This window comes from Netta rufina, assembly GCF_964035555.1.
Source record: "Netta rufina genome assembly, chromosome: 7".
Taxonomy (NCBI): Eukaryota; Metazoa; Chordata; class Aves; order Anseriformes; family Anatidae; genus Netta; species Netta rufina.
Window position 1 is genome coordinate 28,872,133 of NC_140130.1, and position 25,127 is coordinate 28,897,259.

Here is a 25,127-nt window from a genome sequence, read left to right on the forward strand (position 1 = left end):
AAGGGGTACACTAATATTTATAAGGGTACTTCATTGCCGGGGCTCCTTGGGTCAGAGCAAGGGCACCGAATCCTCAGCAGAAAGCTTTAACCACAGGACCTTCAGGTCAGGGGAACTGACAACGTAATCTGAGATGCACTGAGGGCTTTCTTGGTGTGCTTCCCAGGGACGATCAGCCCTCCCACAGAAGTGTCTCTTCGCAGCCAGCCCCTTCCCTCCCGCAGGCTGGCCAGCAGGTCGCCATGAGGAACTTGGAGCGTCTCGGGCTGTTCCAAGAAATGCCACTGGAATTTCAAACGTTCCCTTTGGTCCCTTATCACTTTCTAATTTATTGCATCATTTGAAGAAAGCAAGAGGCCAGCCAAGGTTGATGCAAATCTTACATTCAGCAAAAGCACCTGAAGAGAAATTGTGTCTCTGTGCCCCGCAGCACTGAGGATGCTCAGCAGGGAGAATGCTCAGCAGCCAGCAGCAATGTGCCTGACAGAGTCTCAGCCTCTCCTCCCTGATATTAGATCAGGACCAGCTCTTCAGCAGGTGCAAAGCCACTGTGGTGGCAGCAGGACTGGATGTACAGCAGCAAGTGCCTGGCCGTGTTGGATTTTCCACACCGGGTACCTGAGTCCAGGTCTGTGCCTGAGAGTTGGTTTCTTTTGTAACCCAGCAGTGGAGCGTGAAGTTCAGCAGTCAGTGGGAGCACTAAGACCATGGCTATCAGTGGCAACGTCATGTTTTAAAATGCCATGTCTGTTATTATCATCATTGTAAAAACTGATTTTTACAACAACCAGGCTCCCAGCCCAGTGGTCTCTCCCCTGAAGAGCCCAGTCAACCAAATCTTCAACCAAAGCAAGCAAAACATCTGCATCAGAGCAGAGCTTACACCCACAAAGTTCCCCAGAGTCTCCTTCTTGGTTTGGTTCCTTACCCCGTTTCATTTCAAAATGCTGTCCACAAAGCAGGTTAAGGAAGAAAAGGGCACAGTTCAGCAAGTGACCCCCAGCTCACAGGACAGCCACCTGCCTGCATGCTCCAGCTTTGGGGCTGGCAGCGACAGAGGCTGTCCTCACAGACTGTGCCAACAACCAGCACGTTGGAAACTATGCACAACATAGTTTTAAGCAAACATAATCCTAGGCAGTGCTGTATGGTAACTACACAGTTTTCTAATCAAATCTACCCGAAAATCTGAAGCAGCCACTGCCATGAGCACTAGGGATGCTGCCGTCTCTTCCAGTAGTGTCGCTGTAAGTATACATTGTTCAGTTAGTGGGAGGAGGAAAATGTCCTTCCTGGGAGCCCTCCTCTGCTGGAGCTCTGCTCTAGGCAGCATCCTTCTGGAGCCACCACAGCTCAGTGTAGGCCTGTCTCCAGCGGCCCTGGGAACTGGAAAAACAACACACACACACAAATTCTGACCTTTCTCCACATAGCAGAAGTTCCTCTGAAAAGTGAAATCCCCAAACACTTGCTCCAGAAAAGAAAAACAAATCAATCTAAACCTCCACCTCTTGTAATCCCCGAAGAAAAATGAGAAAGGGAAAAAAAAAAAAAAAAAAAAAAAAAAAAAAAAAAAAAAAAAGCTTGAAAGAGCTAGGACATGTGCCTTGTCTGCCTTTGTGTTTCTGCGAAAAGCACTGAATTATGAGTGGTATGCCATGAAACCCATTTGGAAGAGTCCGTCACATGTTCGCATTTCTCAGACATGTCCTTCTCCACCTGGAAATGTTGTTCTGGCAGACTGCAAGGATCTTGTACATTTGCCCAGGATTTCTGGGCACTTGAGCTTCCCAAATCCGTGCGGCGTGCAGCTCCAGCGCTCTGTGAAGCACCCGTCCCGCCATGCCTGTGCTGCTGAGGCGGTCTGTGCAGACCCCTGACGGCCAGCAAAGCAAAGCGACTGTGCAAATAGTCCTGGCTGGGGAACCTGACCTGAAACTCCCAGCTGCAGCACAGAGGAGGGAAGCTGTGGGCTTTGCAAGCCTGAGAGAACATTGAAACACCACAGAACATCCTCCTGAAGCCCAGCTGAGCACCACCGCCGTGGCTGTGGATTTCAGGAGAGCTACATCCATTTTTTTTCCTGCTGTCTCTGCAAGCTTTCCCATGATATCTGTTCCTGCTTCCTGTGAGTGTCTACAAAAGCCAGCACAAAATCATGATTTGTTTCCCTCCAAGGGCTGTTAGAAGGATACCACCACTGCCAGCTGTGAAGGTGGCACAGCTTTTGCACCCAAGAGGAGCCCATATTTTTAAGCACTTGCTCTTCTGCAGCCCCTACTAATCAGTGGCATATTCCTCACCAGGGCATATTTTGCCAAAACAACCTCATTTACATGCTAAATGCCCTTGGACTGATTAGATGCCCTGCGGGCCTTCTCCCCTCAGATTTGCCCCTCTTCAGTTTTATTTCACATCCAAAGCCTGTGTCATTCCTCAGAGATGTCATTCTGCTTCCAAGCCAATGTTCTTGTGCTCCTTTTTCTGAGAACAAAGGTGAATGCTGGTAGTGTAACATTTCTAAGAAATTCCCAGCAGTGGAAGGGTAGCTGGGGGGAGAATGCAGATGGAGGAAGGAAAACTGAGTCATGAGGAGTAACTATAAACAGAAAGAGGGACAGGGGTAGGAGAAAATTGAGTCAAAGGCAGTAAAAGTGGAGTTCTCTGCTGTAAATACATTTTTGTTGTATTTGGTGATTTGAAAAAAAAAAAATACAAAACACCAAAAACAGTTTAAGGTTATTCCCTAGCATCAGACAAGCAGCAGTTCCGGCTCTTCAAGGCCAGCTGAAGCATCAAAGTAACTCACAGTAAATACGTGTCCGTATTTATATCTCTTGGCAGCCTGATGAAGCATTGCTAAATTCAACAGCTCCTGGCACCCTGAGAGTTTCCATCCATTTGTACTTGTCTTGTTTAAGTCCTGCTGATGCTGGAGATCAAGAGGCTAGGAAGAGTGCAGAGAGATTCTGGCACTGCAGCAAGAAGACAGGAGGATAATGTAACACGGCGTACCCCTGCAGAACAGAGTCAATAAGCAATTGTCTTGTCCAGGGGCTACTGGGCATCCAGCTGGCCAGGAACCTCTGGGATAACTCCTGAGTGCCACTTCAGTGGTCTGGCTGCTCGCAGGACCCCTTGCAGGTTTGGGACACCAACCACCCCAGGCCTCTGAAGTGCATCTCCTCTTCATCCCTGGGCCAGTAAGCAGTGTCCCCCGCCCATGGTGTGCTTCTGCTGGAGCGAGTCTCCTGCACCTCTGGTAGGTCCTGGTGTCTGGGCTTCTGGCATGGAACTGCTTTGTCCCAGGTCTGAGGAGCTATTGTAACATCTGTAAAGAATAAGAAAAGAAAAACAGCAGATGGAGGTGTACCTGAGGGCATGATCTGAGCCTCATCTCAGTGAGTGGCCATCCTGCCTGGCCGGCTCCTGCGCACCTTTACCTCCTCGTGCTCATTCCCGAGCTTCCTAAACAGCAGCTTGGGGCTGCAGCCAAGTTTATAGCAGCCAAAGGTAAAGCACTTTCTGTCCCCAGGGGGCATAGGAATCAGGCTGCTTCGTTGAGTAAACATCCCCGGAGGGCACTGGAAAGCACCAAACCAGGAAATGAGAGCCTCCACGTCTGTTGGCATTGACTGGAAAGTAAGTCACTGACCATTCAGTTCTGTCGCTGTGAAATCCCTGAAATTTCCCCAGTTGATTAGGCATCACATTTCATGGCTGCTCTGGCAAGCTTCACCACTGCCCTGTTTGCTCCAGGTACACCCAGATCCCTTCGCTGCCTTTCCTGAACTTTCTGTGGTGCTCTGAGCTCCTTCTCTATGTGGTATCTGCTGCTGGCTTGGACTCTGCCTTGCATGCTAGCATCCCAAATTGCAACCAGTACTCCTCAAGGGGTTAAAAAGGAGAGGGAGAAAAAAGGAAGAAATAAATGGGTTGTCAACAGAAAGGAAATGACTTGATTTTGGTTGCTTGGTGGGCAAGATGTTTTGTGAGTGTGCTGTGCCTGATGGTTCACTGGGCTCTTTCATGGACCTTTTGGTTTCACTCACGAGTGAGTGGATCACCGACAGCTCCATGCAGGTGGCATTTGACAGAAGGGATATAAATCAGGCCGCGGCCTGCTCCCCCACCCTGCCCCTCTGTTTGGGCAGTTTGGTAGTTAGTCGTTGCCTAACGAGCTGTCAGGCAGTGCCCCACTGCCATACCACCCTCACCCCTCTCCTCTTGTCTCTGCTGTCGAAATCAGAGGTCTCACTGTTACAGGGCAGAAACCCAGGCACATTTACACCCTGCTGGAGACATTTGTTTCTCCAGAGGCCCTGGCAGCCCCCAGCCTCCCTGCCCACCACTCAGGGCCTCATTTCAGCCTCCCCAGGCTGTCAGTCACTGCCTCATGGGCCCTGCTGGGAGGCGCTACCTCTTCCATGAGTGACCATGAAGGAGCTAGAGGCAAACCATGTTCTTGTTGTGCCCCAGAGCTCACTCCCTCGGCCTGGGAAGCAGCACAGAGGACTGGATTTCAGGTGCAGCTCCCTGGTTAGCAGATCCAACCAGAAAATACAAGGTTTGCTTCTCGCAACACGGTTCACCAAAAGCAGCGTCTCCCTGCACGAATGCTGGTGGGCAGCCAGGAGGGGCGGGAGGCAGCGTGAGCAGAACCTCATCGCCAGCCCTGATCTTGCTGAACTCAGCTCCGATGTCACCCTGTTTGCATTTGTGTCCTCGTGTCACCTTGTCCTCACATGCACTACTTGTATCCTTTTCTCTTCTATCACCTGAAATGGTGCACCTTCTCCGCTTCTATCCATAGCAACCAATACAGCGTACAGAAGGAAAGGTGAATAAAGTTAAATTCAAATGCAAAATGGGAAAACTTAGGGTTTTTAAAAACTGTTTTATATAAGCACTTGCTGGAAACTGGCACAAACAGGATGCTATCTGCCCTGAGATACCATGGCACATGTAAATGTGACCGAGTGGAAAAGACCCTTCCCTGCCAAAGTATTTGCTGGAGATTCGATAACGAGGTGCCACTGTACAACAGTGGGTAAGGGTTCAGGGAAAGTGGAACCAGGAAAGGCACCCAGGCAGTGCGGGCTCTGCCTTTGCAGGCTGCTGCTCCACACAAGGCTTCCCAGGCTTCTGCAGCAGAAATGGTCCACCCGTGCAGCACCCCTCTGCCTGAAAGCAAGCACGAGCCTGCAGTGGCTGTGCTGGCCAGGGATTTAGGGTCTCATTCTCAACCTACCAGCATCTCACGCTCTGTGCTGAATGCAGTGAGTTGGTCCCAAGCTCACTTATGCAATGAGCTGCTGTTCACATACAAACCTCAGCATTTCTCTGCTTCTGTTCCCTGGTGATCTCGGAGCAGACAAACCAGCTGGAGGAATCCTCCTCTGGGCCCTTGGGACTTCTTGGCTTCACACAGGTAGGTGGTGGTGGCTCCCCTTTGAAGTGTGGAAGTCTGCAGGCAGCGTGCCCATGGGCAGCAAGGTGTGCGTGGAAAGCACCCAGCCCTCCTCCGTGATATTTGCTTCTCACAGCCCATCTGAGCCCCACTGCCTGACTCAGCTCATTGAGCACGTTGCTCTCCTCCTCTCCCCTTTCCCCTCCTGCTGCCCTTTTCAAACAGCGTTGCTTTTAGCTCATTTATCTGCCTATTGGGGTGATATGTAATCAGAGCAGGGAGTCCTGATGGGAAATACAAAGTGATTCTTTAGAGTGGGCACTGATTGAGGAGGTTACAGCTGCCCTTTTGCCTGCTTTGCCTTCTGCCCCAAGTCTGTCAGCACTTAATAAATTAGAAGAAGATCCAGGGTGTTCACAAGCCCATCTTACTTTAGAAAAATCTGTTATTTGACATGTGATACTCATTTGATGTGGAGGTAAGTACAGAGCCTGCCTCATCTACCCCCTGCACGGGGGACTCGGGTCAAGTCTTGCTGTAACAAAGCCCAAATAACCTCCAGCCTATTGACTTTGAAAAAGTGGTATCCTCAGTTAGAGTGAATACTTGTAACCAAAATAATATATATTTTTTTCACTCCAATCATATATCCCTAATGTCAACATTACCAAAAGACAGGAAACACTTTCTCCATCATTAGGAAAAGTGGAGCTACTTCCCATGTCCTACTTAATTACACTTGAGCAACAACTCTGAAATAAGGTTTATCATAGCCTTATATATGCCCCCTACAGGACTTCATCAGCTGCGATCAGAGAGCATGCCCAAGGAACAATCTAGGAAAGAAAAGAGAAAAGGCCCTGCAAAAAATCTTCCCACAAAAATCTTGTTTAATTAAATGGTTTTCCACATCTGTTGTTCTGCTCTTCTTGGCAATCTAAGAAATCTAATCCTGTTATTAATATTCTTCCTTTACAATATAGAGAATAAAAACCACACTTTCTTTCCTGATTTTGGATTCTGAGAAGACTTTTTTTTTTCCATATGAAGGAGGCCAAGTAAATGGTAACATGGAGCACGCCTAACATGAAGGAGGATGAAATGCTGCAGAATTCAAGGCTACCCTCGAAAAACAGCTGGTAGAAGTACAAATACAAACCAGAAAGAAGGAGGAATGAAAGCAATCAGAGGGCTGATGCACCAATACCTACAGCAGAGCAGACAACTGAAAACAGACTCCAGTACATACAGACTAAAAAGGAATCTGGTACAAAAGCCATTCCTCTTCTGCTTTTGCTTTGTGAGCCTATCAGCATCTGTTCCAAATCAGAACAATATTAACTGAGTCAATCTCGTAGATGTCGATGTCAGCGTCTTCCAAGACACATTTTTGTGGTTAGTTCCAGAAATAAGTTTGCTTTCATCCCCCTGCCTCTCCCTCCCCCCCCCCCCCAAAAAAAAATAACACACCCACACAACCCTTTACTCTAGATAACAGCATAGAGTCTGATAGCACAAGGTAGAGCCACCGTGAGGCAACAGGTGTCTCGCACCTACCATCTGCAGTGAAAGCCAGTTTATTTTGGTTCCCTGCTACTATTTGCATAAAGGCTTACTAATTGAGCTGCAAACCTGCAACCGCACCAGCATGGTCAGAGCCCACGCACGCACTCATTCTCTGTAGGGATATTCATTCCTGAAAATGCAATTATGGAAGCAAGAAGATGTCAGAGACGCAATTACCATTTTGACCTGTGTGATTACTCCAGCACCTCATACTTTGTGCAAAACAAGTCAAGAAGAAGACACAGGAACCCCAAGCCATGAACAATTCCTAAATGATTGAACTGTTATAAGCATTCACCTGCCAAGCTGTACCTTCAAATTTGCTCCTACTTGTACACAAGACAGTAATTCAGGCTCAGTAGCTGCAAGATTTTTAACAGATAATTTTTTAACACACCTACTCCAAGAGCGAGTGGAATTGTAGAAATGGGTATGCCAAATCCAAGACAGTGAACGGTTCTTGTGATAAGGGGAGCAAGCATAATGCGTTATGTAGGATAAAAACTTCAGATGCCTTTAATTGCCTTATTTAAGCAGAACCATTTAACAATGTCGTATTTCAGTGAATGTACTGCCAGAATTGTGAATCAGTGTAAGAATGTTTTTCTGTCAGTCTTGCATGGTTATTTCTCTGAGAAGATAAAAAGTGATATCACAGTACAGAGCTCATCATTCAAAGACACGGATCTGTTTATACTTACACTGATCATTAAATAAACATTTTCCTGACAAAAAAAAGGCATTGAAAATTCCAGATTAGCCATTCCAGGGAGTTGAAGGATAGTTCTTTATGCATCATCCAAATTCTTAAGTCCTGAAACTTTGGCATTATTTTTATATTAGTGCTTAAAATTATACTAGTGTGCCTGCATGCAACTTCAGTATAAAAAAATACTAAGTAGATACAGAAAAAGCAGCACTAAGAACCTGTCAGGAATCAGGAGGAAAACGCAAAGTGAAACTCAGTTTTCTGTTGGCAGCACTGCTATTTGCCTTTCTTGTTTTTCCAGAATTCAAGTGACAAACCTGTACATACAACCCTGCAAACCCAGAAGCTCTGTACTACAGGAAGAGGAAGCACTTCTGTGCTTTGACCATGTGTTGAGAGTTTGCACTACAAGGGCAACACAAGCAACATATATGGAACATTTATGGAAAGCATTAAAGGGTTTTCTCAGATTAGCAACTACAGTACTGAAAAGAAATGTACTTTGCTCTTAGAAAGAACACACAGGCTTCATGGAGGTTCTTTATTTAAAAAAGCAAAAACATAGAAAGTCTTGAGTAGAATGTAGGTAGCAATATCTTTTATAAAATTCATTCTTCTATTTATTACAATAAATTATTTTCCAAAATGATGAACCTGGAGGTGGTTTCACTCCCAGCATCGTACATGTAGGCATCTCCATAATCTGAGGAAAAGAATGGGAAAAAGAAGTTAATTTGAATAACCTGAAACATGCATTTGCAAACAAGTTACTAATTCATTTTCCCATAACTTAATATTTCATCAGAAAACAAGGTGCTCTTTCCCCCCCGCTCCAAATCCATCTCTCTCAGAAGAATAGCAGCATAGTCCTTCCCAAACAGAGATCCAAGGAAAAAGGAGAAATTAAACACAATTTCACAGAACTCTGTTTCCCATTCAGCCTACCTCTTTTGAGACATACATATATGTTATTTATAGTTATTTATGTCCACTGCCCTCAGTCATCCAGTCTCTAAAATGCTTTTCCATCAAGCTTCTGGCTCTCCAGTCACCAACATTTACAGTGGGGATGATTTTCTGTGGCTTCAACCATTGAACAAAACGCTTCATTTCCAGGTAACTGCTGTGTTCACTATAAGGAATACCTGAAATAATGCAAATCAGAGAGATCTGTCAGTCCGCTTAGCTTCTTGCCAAAATACTTTTGCAAACTTTCAGCTCAGAAAAAATTGAATTAATAAAAAAATAAAATAAAATATCAAACTGGAGATCTAAATCTTATAGCTAAGGTAAAAGGAAAATCCAGATTTCATTTCTGGTAAAGTTCCCTTGCATTATGTTACCAAATCAATCACCTGTGCAAAATGAGCTGTATCTAACATTCAATTAAATGAACCTTAAAGTTTTTAAGAGATTCAACTCCATCCACTGATAAGAAATGAGAAGGAGAAGAAGATCCCCAGTCTCCCCACTGTAGGAGTGAGGTATGGTATGGGATGAAATAATCTTGGCTCTGGAACTGCACTGCCACCAGCATCACTAGGGCCAAGATTTCATCCTTGAAGTTTCTGCAATACCATATAAAAGCCTTTGTTTGCAAGAGGAGGACATGAGCAAAATGTACATAAAAATCTACATTTACAGTGTCCTCGATTACTCTTCTCCTGGAGAGATCCATCTGTTCAGTTTCTCAACAATTTATCAGAAAAAAACATTAGTTACAAAGAACAGTTGGAGTTTCCAGAACAAAAAATAAGAAAATCATTCACACAACCAGATGCACTGAATCGTTACCACTTATACCATAAATGGTGACCCTTCCTCTTGTCTGAGGCTTGATATCCAGCAGAGAAAGGCATGAATCAGAGTAGGTCCATCCAGTAGGTTTGAAAGCCAGAACTTGATCAAAATTCTCAGAAAACTTATTTAAGTGGTCTTGCAAGCCCTGTTAAAAGAATATAGCACATACCGAGTCCCATTAAACGCCTCTTTAGTCTAAATATTGGAGATTTTATGACGGAGACACCTCAGACTAAATTTTATTTTTTCATGAATAAGAACTTTTTTCTTTTAAATACCACCTGCCTTCAAATTAATAATGATAAATATTTAAATTTGCAGAACACCTTGTACGTTAGGATCTCAACTGCTTCATCTGAATAAGCGCATATTAATAGCTACGCATTACAAATCAGAACACATGAGGCATAATTACATCTTGTATATCTTGCCCCCAAGCTATTCATTTCCTTCGCTCAGCTGGAGGTCAGCACTCTTGCAGCTGAGTTCTGATAAAAGAAAGTAAAAGCCAGCTTCAGTGCAAAATCATCTGGTTAATTTAAAGTACCACTGACATCTTGCTATCTGTTTGTTTCCAGAAGCACTCAAAGATTAAGTAAACTACCCAAAAAATTACAGCAAGCCAGTGCACAAGTAGAGTATTGCTCTGACAACTAACTGTGCTTTATCATGTCTACAGTCATGGTAGGAAGGAAACTAGCTCTCATCTCTTCACTCTTAAGAAAAAAATAAAATAAAATAAATTGAAATTTAAATAGTTTCCAAGTTGGCTAAGTTAGCCTTCGATGTTGTTTAAGCTAGGATCAGGAACAAGATGAGAGAGAAGTATAAGGAATGTACAATCCTATTCCTGGATAAAGTGAAGTCAGTATTATTTCAAACCAAAAGCAGAAAATCAATTTCATGTGTCCTGTATAAAACCTTAAAGGCATATTCTTCATTTGAAAGACTTATGAGATTTTAGAACTCAAAATCATAAACTTCACAGCAGCAGCAGGAAGAGGAATACAAAAAAGAAACACTGCTGAATAAAAAAGGGGAGGGGGGTGGAGATGGGGAGGCTGTGACAGAACACTAACCACTAACCACCCTGCCAGACACTTGAAAATCATTACAGAGGGAAGTGGAAAGCTGCCTGCGACACTGCTGCATTTAGCAGCACCTTCAGTACCATGCCCAGTAGCAACACACAGAACCCATCAATCTGGGCACGTGAAAGACTTACAAAAAACCCTACCACAACACACTTGCAGCAGGAATCATGGCCAGCCTCCACGGCTCTTAATGCACTGCAGAAGTCCAATCTTCACTAGATTACAAATACAACTACAGCAGCCTGCTTCTTCACACTTCATTTAAGAAGACTGACAGGGCTTAAGGCAACAATTCACAAAAACTGTATTGCCTCCCCTTGCCTGACTGAGATCCAGTACTTCAAACACAATTATGATAGTAATCAGTGCTAACTTGTTCTCAATTTTTGTTATAAATCAGGTGTGCTACATTCACACTAAAGATGCAATTTCAATCCCATCAAAAACAATTTGTGCATTTCAATCACAGATACTTCCCAACATCTCCCCTCACTTTTCAGTGAATGACATTACGGAGCCAAGCAACGTGAAGGAGGTGCATGGACCTGAAGACCCCAGTCCTCTGGAAATCTCCCACTGCATATTCAAGTGGCAGAAGTCCCAACTTCTGACTTATAAAATGTTGTTTTTGTTTCAAGAGAAACACAAAAGCACTGTAGAAAAGACGGCCTCTTTCCACAAAACAAATGACTACAGTGTTTGCTCATAACACATTCACTTTAAATACACATTCCAATCTCTTCTTTTATTTCTTTGGCCAACACTATCCTAAACCTTCATCCTTTTAAAATGGAAAATACATTTTACTGCTAAATCAGCCTCCTTCAATCGCCATGACAGGCTGTTATCTAGTGTTGCTGAAATCAGCAGTACTTGATCAGCTAATTTATCCTTAAAATATTGAGTTCATATTTACTGATGCTACTGGAACAGAAATAAGATGAAAGGCGATGGGAACTCATCTTTAAGCACTTATCATTCTCACATTTTATTGATACTACATTTCACCAGGGCATTCACACCTAGTTACTGGCCTCATCAGCTTAGCCTCTGGAAGACCACTCGGCTGCCTTCTTCACATGAACACAAACTTATTAACAAGAGGGTGAGACCAAATTCAAACAACTTCACAAATGAAGCGAAAGTCCCAGTGCAGAGGACCGTAGCTGGTACCCCAGGCCCCCCATCTCTGTCCTCTGAACCTCTGTGCCTTTAGCCCTTCCCGGCCCTTTGCAGGGTCCAGGCATCGCTTCTGGCACGCTGTCAATTTGTCCAGAATCCCCACTCAGAGATAAGCCCCTGCAAACGATACAACTGCCTCACCCTGAGAAGTAACGCTGCGTAAGACATCCTTGTGGTATAATCACGCCCTCTGCCCAAAAAAGTCCAACTATGTGAGTACGCCGCACACACTGGGATGCAGCAGCAGAATTGTGTAACAAGCCAAAAAGCTGCAGAAGAAACTAACATATAGCACTATTTATTAAGACAACACATTAAAAAAACATCCATGTATATTCCCATCACTCATTTCCTGTCTCACCACCGAAAAGATTATAGAACTTAGAATATTGAAACACTGAGTTCTTTTTCCTGGAGCTCCTGTCCAAATCACACCATCTCCTTTTCTCCTTTTTAGGTCAACTCTGACCTTGACTGGGTCTGCAGCTAAATACCATCTTGCTCTGAAGAATTTGCTTGGGATGGCACAGCAGGCCTGCACTAAAGCAGAAAAATAAATCCAAGTTTGTAAGGCCTAAGTGACCACTGTTTCTCTGTCTTTCAGGTTACCTTTAAAGTAGAGCCTGCTGCTTTGCCTTATTGTCATTCTGTATTTTGTGGTCTACTTAGAAACACCTTTTCCCCCCAGGGATTTGTCACCTTTCCTAACTAAGAAATCCCCACAAAAACTTTCAACAAGAAAATCCTACTGTCTCAAATCTCTTGACTGAAATGTGTATTTAAAGTCATCTAAGAAGAAATAATGTCTTAAACAAAAACTGCTTTACTTGCTTTTGCTACAAATAAAAGAGGATTCCTGCATGTGGAAAAACCAAAGCACGTGTATGTATGAAGTGTCCTTCAATTCATTTACTGAGTGCATTTGTTTATGGAGGGCTTTTCGCTGATTTTCCAATATCTGTATTCCTACGTGTATCCCCAAGTATCCATATTCACATTCTTCAGCACCAGAGCAGAAAGCATTTTCTTTTAACAGATGAAAGAACGATTGTAAATCCAAGGAAATTGACCTGAGAGATGAACATGGAGAACCCTAGGCTGAAATTCGGAAATTCTCGTGGGCTGCCTCAAAACAGAGGAAGTCTCAGCCAGAAAATCCTTCTGGTCTTCTCCTACACCACACAAAGTAAAAGACAGGCTCAAAACAGGGACTCAATGTCAAAATATATTAATTGCTAATAGGATAGATCCTGCAGTCATTACATAAACCTACTTCAAAAAGGCCTGCAAAGAGCCAGCCTTTGAACAAACCTTACCTTATCTTGTACAAGCACTGTACTGAAGTTACACTTTCCGTGCATCACGTTTGGAGACATTTATTAATGCTTAATTGCATTTCATTTTCAATGTATTGCAGTATGTCAAAACTCTACTAAATGAATATGATCTGACAAGAGGGTAAAAAGCACCAAACAACACTGGCTGGGAGGAACCAACAGTAAGATTAGCTAGCAAGTTAACTAACAGAGTATATTTTCAGAACTTACCTTAAAAGTAATTTGCATCATGGGAAGAATGTGAAGCAAAGTACCAGCCCAGTCCACACTGATGAGGGAATTAACAGCTGCTGACTCCAAGCACTGCAGCGTTTTGTATTTATCACAGGACACGCTTGCTTTTGAGCCCAGAACTTCAGCAATTGCTTTAGGATTAATAGGGAAAAAAAAAAAAAAAGTAAACAACCAAACACACAGAAAAAAATATAAAGTAAGAGGTATTTTGTTACTTGTTTTGGAGACATTCCTAGTTACTGTACTGGATTATCACTGCAAGTGGTGTGTGCAGGTTTAGGCACCACAGTATAGAAAGGACATAAAGAGAGTGCCCAAAGGAGGGTTACAGAGATGGAGAAGGGCCTAAAGGGCAAGACGTGTGAAGAGCAGCTGAGGTCCCTTGGTTTGCCCAGCCCAGAGCAGAGCAGGCTGAGGGGATGCCTCATGGCAGCTCCCTCACGAGGGGAGCGGAGGGGCAGGCGCTGAGCTCTGCTCTCTGGGGACAGCGACAGGACCCGAGGGGACGGCATGGAGCTGGGACAGGGGAGGGTCAGGATGGGGTTTAGGGAAAGGTTCTGCACCCAGAGGGTGCTCGGGCACTGGGACAGGCTCCCCAGGGCAGTGGGCATTGCACTGAGATTGATGCATGGAGGTCAAGCAGTGTTTGGACAACGCTCTCAGACATAGGGTCTGATTTTCTGGGTGGTCTCATGCAGACCCAGGAGTTGGAGCTGATGATCCTTGTGGGTCCCTTCAAACTCGGGATACTCTACAATACCACAATTATTTTTAATACTGAAAAAAAATCCATATTCAACAAGATGAATGGTATTTCATATCCTAAAATTAAGAAGAAAGATCTGTAATGGCTGTTTAAAAAAAAAAAACACGAAAAACATTTTTCAGTACCAGAATTTAGTATGACAACTGGAAAGAGAAGGAGAATAGAAGCACTTTGATAAGTTCTAAGTCATATTTCTTTGGTAAAATGTTAGTGGGGTGAATTGTTATTTATTTCAAATAAGCCAGAAACACTTAGTTTTTGGAATATGCTACAAACAATGTAAATAAACTAAATTTCAGTGTGAAATTCTTGTATTGATGACTTCAAATATACTCAAATCACAAATGGTACACAGCTGCCTGCTCCAGGGTATACATCTGGGCAATCATTTTGTTTTCTAACACTGTAACTGAGTGAAGCATAGCATACAAGATTTTCATTAAGACAGAAAAGATGTGTTTTGGTTTGGGGAATGCTGTGTTAAAACAGATTTCATTAAAACTGATTACTATACGTATTCATGAAAATGCATAATGTAAACCTGGAAGGAAAAACTGTTAGCAATAATAGAAGTTGAAGAATAACTACATCCCCATGCTCTCTTGACAGAATAAAATTATTAAAACTGAAAATGTCATTTATGCTTTTAAGTTGTCTTTAGCCCTTTTCTCACCACAATCAATTGAACAGGTTCATTCATGTGGTATTCAAATGTGTATTCTCATATGTGTGTGGGGGGTGGTGGTTGTGAAAATGGCAAAAAAATACTTCTATCAAAAAGTTTAAACTTACTGATGAGAAAAACAGAGAACTAGCAGTAGAATTATTAAATCTGTTTGATTTCTTAATGCAACATCTGATTATTAAGACTAAGGGACCATTTATGTTTTTCAAGAAAAAGTCATTAACACTGATTTAGACATTTAGTTATTTGATCAGTTACAGGTTTTTTACATACCTAAAAAAACTTTTTCTTTTCCAATGGAATAAGTGCCACAGACAACTAGAGTACGCGGGTTTAAAGTCACTGTCTCAAAGGCAGTATTGACAGCAAACTGGATAACTTCTTGTTGAGAAGGGAAAGTGTATTCAGGACTACAGTACCTGGGGCATGGAAACAAGACACCAGTTCATTACACTAAATGGAAAAAATCTGAATTTACCAAGAAGGACCTCCAACTTGCATGCACACTTACACAAAGTAATGACAAAGATGTTATTCTGAAATATAACTTCAGTCTACTTAAAATCTATTAGAAACCACTGAAGTGTTCAGATAAAATTATTGGAATAAAATTTACACTCAGTATATCAGTCTTCTCTCTACAACCCTACAACCATTCACTTGTCTGACACTGCCACTCAATTCTGTAGCTTTTTTTCCTCTATAAATACCAAGTGCTCTTTCAAGCTAGATATTTGCAGCACGTACTAATTACATCCTTATGTCTATTTTTCCTCATGCACACAAACCATAACATAAAGCATTATTCATTCGCAGAAACATATGGAAGAGAAATGAAAGACTGCAGCTGGGCATTAGTCATCATATACAGAAAAACAATTTTATATACATGAGTCACAGAAAGGTCTAATGAAAACCTGGATAAGTGACAACCATTTGGCATTCTTTCACTCTCTGAATTCTCTCTTCCCCCGACCCCTTTCATAATATAGCTGAATACTCATAAAAGCAACGTTGCACAATCTTCTACTTTTAGAGTTAAACACTTAATGTACAAATTTTGCAACCCAGAACTTAATACCATGTATAAATAAGATGGTCATCTCAACAAATACTTGACTATCTTTTCCAACACCTACTTTTAATCTCTCACGTAACAGCATAGGAGATGAACAAGGCAGACATATATAAAATCAGATGTTTTTCTGAAGTCTGTATAACACTAGCTAACAAGTGTTAAAACAGTAAGGTCATTTATACTTACATTTATGTGGTTCACATAAAGTTTTACTAAACTGAAAAGAGGATTATATGGAAAAAATATATGTTAAATGCAGCTTACGTGGTATCAAGGTAAAGGGTGTGGACTTTTTGACCAAGCAAAGCAGGGTAGCGCTGCATAGAAGGATCTGCCCTGAAGTCTCCTGTGTGCAGGATAGCAGTTCCACTGGGCAGACAAAAAAGGATCATTGTTGCACCTGGACAACTGGAAAGGAAAAACAAAAAACAAGAAAACACCACGCAAATGATGTTAGTTTCTATATAGGTATAGTGCATTAAGACAAGAGATAAACCACTGTTTATCAGTGTATATCAGTGGCATGAAAGGATGCAGAACAGCATTTTAAAATCACAGCTACTATGCTGACTAAGTTAGCTAGAAATTCTTGTTTTATAAGGAATCCTAAAGCTATCCTTATTGCCTCAAAGTAGCCTTGAGTTCTCAGCTGAGACAGAAAGAAGAAAAATTACCAACAATAAAGTAATCAAGCATTATTTCCTTTTTGGGATGTTCTTTCTTCTAGGTACAACAAAGATGCTGCCTCAGTTGCAACTTCTGAGATTCTATTAGACTTGATTTAAAGAAGAAACAGCACACCAAAAAGCAGCAGCATTCTTATTTGGGGGAAACATTATTATTTCAGATGTATCTTCATTCCTGTAGGACTTACTGAAGCATTTCCTTTTAAACTCTATTTGCAGGTTTTAAACATCATCCAACATCCAGAATTCAGTGGTTACAAATACAACTCTTGTGTTGGCCACAATGCATCCACTGCGCCTTCTGCAGTTCCTCACCAAAGCTGTCTGAAGGGCAAGTGCAGACTGGAAAACCAGACTGGGACTATTTTGGACATGAATCATCTGTAAAGGGTAAATGAAATCTCAGAAACCAGGAAAACTGGCATGAATCAGAGCTAAAATGACAGAATTGGTAAACTCTCCAAGAAGTTGAACTTTGTACCTAAGGTTTACATGCCTTTTAAATTGAAGGCAGGGGATCAAGGAGGCAAACAGGAAAAATGAAAAGTGTCCAAATTACATAAGAAACAAGGCTTCCTTCATTCCCAGAAAGGGTTCTCAAAGGACTTCATGGAATCTTATCTCTCCAACTATAAACAAAGCCTAAGATAAGTAATATTCAAACCAGCTGTGACACAGTGCTGTGTGTCAATATATAGTTTAGGAAAAGGACTTCTCTTCGAGCCCATAGCCAAATAAGGTACCAAGAGACAGAATGGCAAGAACACGAGGCTGGAATCCAGCAGCTACTGAACCCTGAATCCAGCATTACCACACACTGACAGTGCAATGCTGGGCAAAGATCTCACCCTTTATCACCAAATCCAGTAGATATTTTTTTTCTCCTCCAGATTTCAACAGGCTTTTCTTTATCATTCAATTTTAAAAATGTTGGCTAGGTTTTGTCTCTCTCAGGATCCAAAGGAACACATTTTTCTTTAGCTGAAGATCTCACTATCTTCAGCTGAAACCTAACAGATCTGATAACCAGTTCTAGGATGTTCCCAGCTAGAAAACAAAAACTGAAGTGTCCAGACCACTGGAAAATCCCAAGCTCTCAGAAGTGTAAAAATTAAGGAGCTATGTGTGGTTAACACTAAGGGACTCATTGCAAGCAAAAATAAAAATAAGGTAGAGTTATCAAAAAAGCCTATGTTTGATTTTAAAAAACAACTCACCTATTCCAAAAGCTAACTACTTGCTATACATTTAGGTTTCTACATGCCTAATGCTCTTGTGAAGTGAAAATACACATTACTAAGTCACGTCAGGTATCTGAAGAATTTCTACCCTTGTTTTTTCAGATGCACTAAAACCTAAGAACTACAGAAATAAAAACAGCCTCTGTACAGCTATCTTTAATATTCTATCCAACCAATGGAGTGATACATACTGGTTGGCATCGAGCAACACCACTTTGATGCCATTCACAACACATTCCGTGTCCATCGGCAGCACATGGACGTACTGCTCTTTGACTCGAAGTTTGCTCTTCACCAGATTGCCAGTTATCTGTAACAAGAAAAGGATTTAATGTGGAATAGGAACAGAATCTAAACAAAGCCTTTGTTTATTTTAGAAACAAAAGCTCTCAAAGCCAGACAGACTGGCTTTGAGAGAAACTATGAGATCCTGCATGTAATCAAGCCTTTCAGTAGCATTTCACCTCTCAAAAAGCAAACTGAAGAAAAGCTGTCTTAAAAAAAAACAAATAAACTTTTGAAAGCCTGTCAGCACTTTATGGGTTGGAATCCAAGAGGAGGCCAACACGGAGGAACACCACAGCAAACATCTGTTACAGATTGCCTAGTCAAGAATCACAAAATGGTTTGGGTTGGAAGGGACCTTAAAGATGACTTAGTTCCAACCTCCCTGCCACGGACAGGGATGCCACCCACTAGATCAGGTTGGTCAAGGCCCCATCCAACCTGGCCTTGAGCACCTCCAGGGATGGGGCATCCACAACTTCTCTGGGCAGCCTGTGCCTCACCTCTCTCCAAGCAAAGAATTTGCTCCTAACCTTTAACTCAGATGTCCCCTTTTAGTTTAAAACCATTCCCTCTTGTCCTGTCATTATCTGACTGAACAAGAAGTCACTCTCCATCTTTTTTTTTTTTTTTTTTTTATAAGCCCCCTTTAAGCATTGAAAAGCTGCAATGAGATCTCCCCAAAGCTTTCTTGCAAGGGGATCCCACGTTCCCCTACAAATTTCCACCATGCATAATTGCCCCAACCGTGGAACTTCTGGTCCTCTATTTATTTTCACCACTGTAGAAGTGATTATAGTTGCAAATAGTTGGATAACATCCACTAATCTTGAAAGCCCTTACCTTGTTACAGTAGATTGGAAATGTGAAGTTTTTTGTCAACCCGCAATAGTGATCAGAGTGAAAATGAGTGAGGAAATAGGCTGTGCAGCCTTCAATTTCTCCATACTGGAAAGCATCAACTGTAAAACCAGTTCCTACAGCAGAAGGAAAAAGGCAGAAGAACCTCGTCAGTAAACATGCATAGTTCAGAACAAGTTTCTAGTTAGATTTTTAATGTTATTCTTTTTTATTTATTTCTTCCAAATTGAAAAGGGAGAACAGTTACACTCTATATAAAGTTTTAGGGACGATTTAAGGATGAGCATGTTTTGTATGAGTCAACAGTCACAAAAGATTTTATCTCATTAAAACAAAGATTTAGCAAAGCGTCCAAGTGCAAATATGTTCAAAGGCCTTCCATATATCTGTTGTTCAGCTGCCATCCTACACAGATGGCAAAGCAAACAGAAAACATCTATCTGCATTCAGCTATTATTTTTGAAAGTTCATGTGAATTAAAATCTAATACCAGCATCTTAACACAAGATAAAATGGAGAATGACAGCTTAAAAAAAAAAAACAAAAAACGCATTTTGTGATCAAACTGTAATTTTTCAATTACTCTATGGTTAATATTCCTCCTAAAACATGCTACCAAGTTACTAGTTACCAAATAAGCGATCCGGGGTCTTCAAAAAAATTTGTTGAGATGAAACTTGACCGACTTGCAGCTATTCCATGTTTTCAGTATTGTTTGCATAAAGGTGTTGCATAAAGACAGCTCTCTTCTCTGCAAATCTAATTTTTTAAGTGTATATGTATGACAGATGGTCCTTGCACATTGGGTTACACTTTTGTAAAACCACCAAATACTGCACAGAACAACTGTATTTGGTGGCACTCAAATATTTTTCACTGTCTGTTATGCAAATTTCCCAGATCTTCCAGTAGGGCTAGAAATACTTCTACTCACTGGAGGATCAAACCTCAAGTGTTTGCAAGTCCAAAGAAATATAGTGGTCTGCTAATTGAAACCAAACCAAAACAATACAATACAATACAAACAAACAAAAACCTGTTTGAGAGGTACCACACTCGAAACATCAGGGAGGCTGAGTTATATTAGGCCATGGGGATAGATAAGTATCATTAGCAACATATAAAACACAGTCAAATACACTTGAAGTATAGTAATAAAATTGAGAACACCAAATAATATAGATAATAGCAAAGCAACTTTAGAATTTCACTGTAAGCACAGAACTCTGCTTCTCACATTTATTACATATGGGAAGTGCTCTCAGCCCACAGAACCCAAGATACGGGTGTAACCTCACACGCACTTGTAGATCAATCCTCAAGCAGCAACTTGGCACTCGGAATCACTGATGTATTTCTATTTGGCTTCCTCAGATATCTTATTAAGACTAAATCCTTTGGTGGTAAACAGAACTGAGAGTATGTGAAGTTTTGTTTGTTTGTTTTTTAAAGTTCCTGATGCATTATTCTGTATTTAGCTTGAAAAGACCGAGGGACTCCTGTCTGTTTTTCTGAGCTAATTTTTTTGCTTGGTTTTAATTTCTTTGCTTACATACTTGTAGCACTTCGTATTTCTACTATTTGTGAGCTTCATATACAAAACGAATTTTTTTTTTTTTTAACTTACTGTAAGGAAATAATTGTTATTGACTGCCCTATTTTCACTGGCAAATGAAATAACATAGAAGATTAAATTTGGGAATTAAAATAAGTACATATTAATAAGGGATATATCCAAAAAAATAAGAATGTGTATCAATCTTTAAATACTCCTCATGTTTCTTATTCTGTCAAACACATGCAAAAGTCTGTCCCTGAAATCATTTTCCTGAGATGACTATGTCAGTGTGCTTTACTGATGAGGCTACTGCTGACTCTGGTTCTACCATCACTTTCTTCTGGTTATCTGCACCCAAACAAGACTTCATTGACTGGGATGGAAGAAGGAAAATTCGTTACAGACTGCAACACTAAATGACTATGGGGAGCGAACACGCTGAAAGCTTACATTAGGGAAAAACACAATACACCAACCCAAATTGGTTAATCACTACAGAAAGAAGTAATTATCTCTCACCTGGTATTTTCTTGTAGAAAGGGCACTGTTTTTTTCTTGCTCCTTCACCTGTAGCAGGTAATTCTCTAAATTTTTTTCTCCACTTTCTGCGGCCACCAGAAGTTACATCTGCCAGCTCTCCATTTTTATTTGAACTTTCTTCAGCTCCTTCTACGTCCTCCACAGATCCCTCAGCTTTCCTTTTTTGCTGTCTGGGCCTCTTTCCATTGGGAGTTCCTGAATTTGGTGTCTGCTTTTCCTCGCTCAAACACACCTCTCTCTCAGCTTTCCTTTTTTGCTGTCTGGGCCTCTTTCCATTGGGAGTTCCTGAACTTGGTGTCTGCTTTTCCTCACTCAAACACACCTCTCTCTTACTTTCCTCTTTTACTTTGGGTTTTAACCCAAAGAAAACACCAATGTCCATTTGTTTGAGTTCTTTGGCAGAACTGGATTTGGCATTCACACTTGCTAAAGGATGAGATGACACTGTTTTAGAGACGGGGCTAGGAAAGCATACATCAGCTGCATTAAGCTTTTCTTCTTTCTTCACTACTGACTGCGAACTCTCCTGGTGAGCAGCTTTTTCAATTGCACTAGCAGCCATTTTACCTGGATCGGTTAAACCGTTACTTGGGTCCCTCCTAACCTTACTTTTTTGTGACAGAGGAGAGCCAGCACCTTCCCTGACTGCCACCAGTGGCGTACCTGTAAGACCCACGCACACAGAATCCAAAGCACGAGCACCACTACCTTTCAAATCTGCGTTACCTGCATCAGCAGCTGAGGAAATCAATCCTGGCTGTTGAACCTCCTCCTCAAATAATTCACAACTAAAAGGAAAAGAGGAGTCTGTCACTAGGGCCTCTTGATGATGCTGATTACCTACACATGCTGAATTACAGAAGTTGCTGCTCACGTGACTCTGAGAAGCAGCTATTCCGCTATAATGTTGACAGTTCCATGTATTTGCTTCCTCACAGTGTTGTTTTTTTAATACAAAATTTCCCTGTTCAATATGCTTGTACTGATGCTTCTGCTGTAAAAGAAGTCCATTGCATTTTTTGACCTCCACAGAATCAGATTCTATATCTTCAAAGTTCTGGCCTTTGAATAATTCGTTTTGTGATATTTTTGCTTTTTTCTCCTCTTCATCAGTTTCCTCTTCACTTTCCTCACAAGTACTCAGTGGAGAGTAAGAAATTTCACAGTCACTGAAGTCCACTTTCGACTGTAGTAGACTTGGCTGATTTGTATCTTTTTGACTACTCAGATCCTCTCCTGTAACACTTTCTTGAGAGGACGCAAAGTCATAAAATTCAAATTTACAACTATTATCTGTGGTTTGTGTGAACTGAAACGTTTGTTGAGAGTTTTGAGCATGTGCAAAAGAGGAAGTACTTTCACTGGTTATATTTAGAGTCTTCTTTTGTGGTGAGCTCTGTACCGTTGATGCACACTCGTATTTTGGGATGTTTTTTACATTATTGGATTGTTTCTCATTCTGTGAAATTTCTTCTGAATGACTTGGGAAACAACCAGACTTTGCAGCAGTAGAGCACGTGGACTTCCCCTCCAAAGCGTGTGCCGAAGAGCTTACCAGATATTCTCCCGCCCTGCTCGCTGCAAGTAGGAAATGACTATAGCGCTTGTAGTGGGATGGAATGGTAGAAGTGCAGAGTAAGCCATCAGGACACTCTATGAAAACAGTTTAAAGAGAAATTCTGTTAATATGTTTGCATATATTATTGGCATAATCGTTAAAATAAAAAACACATGGCATACAACTTAGTTGTTTCTTATAAATGCAGCTATTGGAGGAGAGAAGGCACAAGTAAAAAGTAATTTTCAAGCTGCCACATCTTCCAGAGACGAGGCCAGAATGAGAGTGTTTCCAACCTAAAACTGAAAGGCTGACACTAACACAGCATTAAGCCTGAATTCATTCACCCTTCTAACAAGAAGAGCACAGCATCCTGTTTCAGTACTGTGCTAACGTAGTTACATGGCTTCTGGTTTTGAATTGTGTCATGCGCAGGCAATGATCTCAGAGTAACAGCACCAGAAAAGGCCAATACATGTTTCAAAACAAACCAAGCCTAGGTTCTGAATCAAACTGAAACTGCATTTAAAATTGTCTGCTAGGTTACATGTTAAATTTGAAAATTGTCATGTATTTACTTATGTCCTAAAAGTATTCAGGATCCATTTGCCAGCAAAAAACCCAACATGGCTGTTCCCAAAGCAATTTTTGTTGAGTTTGGTAGCCTAACTTTTAAGAATTTAAAGACAGATGCAAATCAATCAGTATTTTTCATCCATTAATTATGGGAGGAAGAGGTGGAAATCAGGTGTTAACACATCTGCCTCAAGTTAAAACCGCTGCCAACATCAGGAATAAGGGCTTAGATTTCACTGTTCTGAAGAAACTTCAAGGAAAGTAAAAAAGATATGAAAAGGTAAGTTGCAGTTATTTATAAACATTGTATTTCCTCACATGGAACTAGTCATGGGAATGGTTCCATCTCTATTCCTCTTGAACAGAACTGTGAACCAAACGGTGTTACCTTGTAATACAGGAATATTCATGTATAATTCTAGATAAATTTTCTAAAGCATACTTGACCTGGGGCTAATGTTTCAAGCAAATTAACCTAATAGACTGATTTCTGATTACAGCTGTCCTCAGAGAACCGCACAAATCACACATTTATTGTTGATACCCATACCAACGTGGATATAGGATAACATTTATACTTCAGGAAATTCAGTGTTACAAGTAGAGAAGTCTCAGCTGAAGGAGGTTTTTGGTGAACACTGACTGAATGATTGAAAGGAATTCCAATATTTTAAGCTGGTAAATATTCACCTTCGATTTCTTCAAGCCAGTGAAAAGTGGGATTTGCTAAACCATCATGAATCTCTATCACAAAGTTTTGAGATTAGATTCTGAAATTTTCGTATCAGATTTCCACGTTCTTCACAAAGAGCTGAAAATTTGGTAAGAAAATGTCAATAGATGATCACCAACAACTTTCTGAAAATCATACCAGCTACCATCTCGTGTTGTGAACCAATTATGAAAACTGAAGCTTTCACACTGCTTCCTGAAGAGCTTTTCTCTTACCCTACTCCTACCTTTTTCAGTGGCTCCTGGGGTGTCCAAACACTCGGCAACGTGCCACCGAGGCGTCTGGACTCGCAGCAAGGCGAAGGGCATCTGGCAGCTGGGACAGTGCCCGTCGTGCACCGGCCTCGCGCTCTGTGTGCCGCGCTCTGCCTGGCTGCCCGCGCTCTCCTGGGAGAGCAGGCTGCTGTCATCTTTACTCGCCTCTGGATCCTCGTTTGGCTGTGATGTTGGCTCGCTTTCCTGAACAGCACCATTTTTCCGCACCGATTTTCTTTTATTTCCATTTCTCCTCTTCAGCCTGCCTCTGCCCTCGGTTACTTTCCGCAGAGGAGCCGAGGGCCTCTCCGAAGCGCTCTGTCGCTTGCGCTTCCTGACGGACCTGTACTCCCAAATGTCCTCCTCCAGCAGAGCCTCCTCAGACATGGCCCCGCACAACCCCCCCTCCCTGCCCTCCTGAGGGGACCCCTCACAAACCCAGCCCGCCTTCCCCTAAGGCGCCCTCTCTCCCCTCCGCCCGGCAGCCAAGCGCCGCGATTCCATCTTAACGACCCCAACCCGGGCCCCAAAGCCAGCAGCAGCCCGTGAGGGGACATCAGCACGGCGGCCCCTCAGCCCCTCAGGATTCAGCCACCGCTTCCCTCTCTCCCCTCAGCCCCGGCCGCCGCCATTGCCCCTCAGCGGCTCCGGCCGCCGAGGCTTTCCACGGCAGTTTCGTCACCGTTCCCGCAGCATTCCCCCCCCCCCAAAAAAAAAAAAATATATATATATATATATCCCACCGCCCTAAGTATATGATTTGCGCCGCTTTTCACATCTGTTAATGTATTTTATTTTATTATTTAAAAAAGGAGAAAGGCGGGAAAATAAAAGGATGTGTGGAATCTGCCGAGCCGGCGTTGGCGCGCTGGGGGCTACTCCTGACGAATATGCTCCTCCGGAAAACAAAAGCCCTGTAAAAAAATCGGGGAGGAATTATCAGCTCCCCCCTTTAACACAACCGAGTTGCGGCG

General features: G+C 42.1%; 1 protein-coding gene across 2 annotated transcripts; it reads right to left on the minus strand.

Moving 5' to 3' along the window:
• Positions 1–8,212: 8,212 nt before the first annotated feature.
• Positions 8,213–24,540, minus strand: DCLRE1A (DNA cross-link repair 1A; the record flags this gene model as incomplete). Of its 2 annotated transcripts, none has more annotated exons than XM_084290655.1 (10): positions 8,213–8,388; positions 8,631–8,830; positions 9,489–9,630; positions 13,309–13,463; positions 15,057–15,202; positions 16,126–16,269; positions 17,980–18,098; positions 18,917–19,050; positions 21,012–22,685; positions 24,126–24,540. In XM_084290655.1, 9 exons carry the CDS (start codon positions 24,538–24,540, stop codon positions 8,664–8,666), a joined length of 3,096 nt encoding a protein of 1,031 aa, XP_084146781.1. In that variant the 3' UTR covers positions 8,213–8,388; positions 8,631–8,663. The 2 variants fall into 2 exon arrangements, with proteins under 2 accessions (XP_084146781.1, XP_084146780.1); XM_084290654.1 differs by having other exon boundaries at positions 9,480–9,630.
• Between the last annotated feature and the right edge of the window lie 587 nt (positions 24,541–25,127).